Genomic DNA, 4,201 nt, shown 5'->3' on the forward strand with positions numbered 1-4,201 from the left:
TGAGCCCTGGGACCAGGGGTGGGCAGGTAGAGCCATGCTGGGCTTCACGCCCCCCAATCTCCACTGCCTTTCATCTTCTATTTCAAACAGACAAACATGAAATTACTTCTACAGATTAAAGGGGAGAGCTCCTCAGTCATTCCTGAAGGCCTCACTAATGGAGGGGGCAGGGCCCCTAAATCTGGAAGGAGGGAGAACTGTGGAGCAAAATAGCCCTGACCCAGTGGACGAGACAGACGGAGACAGACAGAAAGAATATGACCCCAGGCCCTCTCAGGGCTCTGGCTTGCCCAGGGGTGGTGAATCATGGCTGGCGGCCCATGTGGAAAGGTGGGCCTTCTTGGGAGCTGAGGTAGTGATCTCTAGGAGATGCTGGGGAGAAGGCTTTCTGTCTGATCCCTCAGCACACAGAGGAAGAAGCGCTTCTCTTGGAAGGAGGCTGGGGACACGGGTGCTGACTTAAGGCCTCCCCCCCGCCCCCCACCCTGCCTGGAGAACAACAGTGCTCTCGCTGGGGGTCACCACGCTGCCCTGGACTCGTGGGCAGAGTTGGGCAGAAAAGAACCCACAGCCTCCTCCTTGGTACTCCTTTAGGGAAGATGGCAGCTCCACTGAGGAGAAGGGAGGTTGAGGGTCAGAGAGTCTGTGTGAGGTAGGACTGGAGCTAAGGTCCACATTCACACATGTGGCTGGTGGCCTCGTCTGCCTCAGGCTCTCTGGTGAAACCTGCCTGGGCCGAAGCTGGGCTGGTGAGACCACAAAGTCCTCCCTAACCCGTGCCGGGGCCTCTCACCTGGGTGTCCCTGTGAAGTGTCCACAGCCCAGTTTCTCCCGTCACATCACAGGGGAGAGCCCAGCATCTCTTGGGTGAAGCTGAGGAATTTGGCCTGGAGCGTGTCCCCTTCTTCTTCATTCCCCCCAGTCATTCTGCAGAAACTCACCGCTTCTACCCGTCCCCTAGCCACAGGAATTAGCGGGTACACTTGATGTTGAGGGGTAGTTGCTAGGGCCAGGAGGCCCCCCTACATGGTTGCTAGGGGTCTGGCATTGGGGCGAGGGGTCTGCCCACTGCCGCGGTCACGGAGGGAATTACACAGTCACAAAGAAATTGTTCTTCTCGGTAATCTGCTCTCGGCCACCGAGAGGGGCAAGGGTGGGGGGAGCAAGCTGGAGCCCAGCAGGCTGGTGGCTGTGATCACAGAGGCGTGCTAGCCCCGGGCCGGGGGCCAGCCGGGCCAGGAACACCAGGGACCAGCCTGCTAAGCTGCTTTCTCAGCGATTTCTCTCCCCAGACACAAAGGTGTTTACTTGTTTTAACATCTCCTGGGACTCCCCTTCTCCCTTTGTGTGGTCTTTATCCCCAGTGAGGTTTGAGCCCCAGATTACAGGCAGGAATTAAGGCATTGGACTCAGGCAGCGCAGAACCGCATGACCTGCGGGATCAAGGCGTATAAAGTAACCAAGTGTGTGTGTGTGAGGGGGGCCGACCCCTTCAGCACGGCCCATTCATCGTCCCGAGGAGGAGTGGCTGGGCGACAGGCAGCCAGCGTGCAGGTGTGATGGAGGGGCTGCTGGTGGCTGACTGAGGCCTTCAGCTGGGGGAGAGGCAGGGACTGGGAAGTGGGGAGAGGGGTGGGAGTCTAGGGCATCGCCTCCTTTGGCCTCCCTCCTAAGGGAATCTAATTCTAGCTCAGGAAGGAGAGCTGCATTTCCCCAGGAACTGATGCCATTTGAAGGTTAAAAGAATGTGTGTGGGCCAGGGTGGGACAAGCTCTCATCCTCTGCCCTGCCTCTCTTCCCAGTGGACAGCTGATGACGCACCTGGGCGGTGACTTTCCCCCAGGGGCGGGGGTGCTGGACGTCATGTACGAGTCCCCTTCCACACTCCTGTCCTGTGGTTACGACACCTACGTTCGCTACTGGGACCTCCGAGCCAGTGTCCGGTGAGTGTGCCGGGCAGCAGGACAGGTGGTGAGAACCCCATGCCAGTCCTGGCCCTCCCTCCAGTCCTGGCGGGCCCAAAGGAGAGGGACGGAGACTCCGTATCAGGGGCTGGTAGAGAGCAGCTGACAAGGTCAGATCAAGCTTAGACTCCCCACCTTGGCGGCCCTGGTCCTGTGACCCAGGAGACCATAGCCACGAGGCCCTGGTAAGAGCCTCCTTGGGCGCCATCAGGGTGCTGTCCCTCAGCATTCTGTCCAGCTTTCTCGAGGCCTTTCTTGCCTCTTAAGTCTGGTGACACACAGCAACCACGTGATGCGCAAACGAGGCATAAACCTGCCTGGGGCCAGGGACTTGCTGAGAAAGAGATCTTTACTGAGGAGGCTTTCCCCCATTAAGTCTGGTTTTAAAGGAATTTGGTGATTCGGCATCTCTTTCTCCCAGCCAGAGTGGCTCCCTAAGGCCTCTGGGGAAGCTGGGGTGGAGGTGGAGGGCACCCCCAAACCTCTCCCTGCATCACCTCCTCCCGGACAGGAAGTGTGTCATGGAGTGGGAAGAGCCCCACGACAGCACGCTGTACTGCCTGCAGACAGACGGGAACCACCTGCTGGCCACTGGCTCCTCCTACTACGGTGTGGTGCGACTGTGGGACCGGCGCCAAAGGGCCTGCCTACATGTAAGCGTCCTGCCCACTGCAGGCCTCCTGGATGCCGGGACTTGTTATTGGGGGCTGTGCTGGGAGCGGGTGTGCCTGGAGGGGGTGGGAGGAAGCCTACAGTGGCCCCTGTCCCCTGGCATTAGGCCTGGGAATCCTGGGTTTGGGCTCCCCCAGCTCCCGGTGGGGACGCTCTCGCCACTCCTGTCCCTCCCGTGCAGGCCTTCCCTCTGACGTCGACGCCCCTCAGCAGTCCTGTGTACTGCCTGCGCTTCACCACCAGGCATCTCTACGCTGCGCTGTCTTACAACCTCCATGGCCTGGACTTTCAAACGCCGTGACAGGGCCACCCCAGCCTGTGGGCCAGAGAAGCCAGCTACTCAGGGACCTCTGCTGTCTGCAGGGTGCAGTGATACCTCCTCCCCGGCCCCGCCTGTGTTCCTAGACCTGTGACCATGGTAATCAGGCACCGTAAGATAAAGGCTGCTGACTCCTGGGCACTGGGGTTACCCAGGGGTGCAATCCCTCTCAGGAACCAGGTGGAAGGAAGGGACCTGCTGCTGCTCAGCTGAGCTTAGCCGGGCCTCGCTTCCCTGTTGGCCAGAGCAAGGATCTGGCTGGGGGAGAGAGGCCCACCCCTTCTTAGAGCCGGGCCAGCTCACCACAAGAGTGAGGTGAGATGCTCCAGCCTTCCCAGTTGGGCCCTTCCTGCCCCTTCCCTGGAAGGAGAGGGGAGGCTGCCAATACTCTGTGATACCAGCCTCCACCTCATTCAGACCCCACCTTTGACCAAGCTCTAGGGCTGGGGACTCACTCCTGGGGTACTGTGTGGCCTGGTCTTGCTTTGAAACCAAGAAAGGACAAAGGGAACCCTGAAATTTTGAATGAGTTCTGAGCCAGTCCAACCTCAGGCTAGCTGTGGAGACATGCTAAAATGTTCATTTTGTAGAAATAAAGCTTGACTGTTCACAGATCTGGTTCCTCCCTGGCTGGCAAGACCCCAGGGAGAAGGAACAGCAGATTTAAACTTGGGGCTGGGCATGCTAGGGAAGGGTACGATCTCGTGGCTCAGTGTCTCAGAGAACAAACGTTTCTTTTCTTCAGGAAAACCTCTCATTACCCCCTCCACCACTTTGGCCCTGGTGGTAGGGTGGGTGTCGTCTGTGGGGTATGGAGGGGGACGGTGGAAAGGCTCCTGGCTGCTAAGCTGCTGTCTGCCTGCAGTGACCTCCTTCACCCTACTCCAGCGCTCCACAATGCTGCAACCCTTAGGCTGGCTTTACACCCACAGCATCTTAATATCCTGGGCTGTTTCCAGGTTTTCTGCAGTTTAAAATCTTCCTCACTCACCCTTCACTTAGGGTTTACAAGGTAAGGTAGCACAGGGGCCCTTCCAGCCTGGTTTTCCTCTGAGTTTATGCAAACAGGTTGGGGAAGATGCCCTGTCCTGCTGGGGTCAGGGCTCCCTGATCCTCTTCTCCATCTAAGACCCATACCTCCCTTTATGTGTTTATGTGGAAGGTTCTATATTGAAGGTCCCTAGGCTAGAGGAGAAGGAAATGTCATCACCAGCACCCTCCCTGGGGGGCAGAAGCATCAGAGGTG

The 4,201-nt window shown here is 58.4% G+C and overlaps 1 protein-coding gene across 2 annotated transcripts in view; it reads left to right on the forward strand.

The window, feature by feature from the left end:
* FBXW4 (F-box and WD repeat domain containing 4) overlaps positions 1-3,783 on the forward strand; it is an 80,808-nt gene extending 77,025 nt beyond the window's left edge. Inside the window, exons 7-10 of one of the 2 annotated variants that reach the window (XR_013824369.1) lie at positions 1,803-1,943; positions 2,476-2,617; positions 2,818-3,054; positions 3,701-3,783. Coding sequence is in view for 1 of the 2 variants with exons in the window: in XM_079900828.1 (XP_079756954.1) it covers positions 1,803-1,943; positions 2,476-2,617; positions 2,818-2,937 (403 nt within the window). In the remaining variant the exon portion in view is untranslated. Of the gene's footprint in view, positions 1-1,802; positions 1,944-2,475; positions 2,618-2,817; positions 3,681-3,700 lie in introns of those variants that run through there. The other variant, XM_079900828.1, reaches the window with a different exon arrangement.
* Positions 3,784-4,201: the final 418 nt, after the last annotated feature.

This window comes from Stenella coeruleoalba (genome assembly GCF_951394435.1).
Source record: "Stenella coeruleoalba genome assembly, chromosome: 16".
Taxonomy (NCBI): domain Eukaryota; kingdom Metazoa; phylum Chordata; class Mammalia; order Artiodactyla; family Delphinidae; genus Stenella; species Stenella coeruleoalba.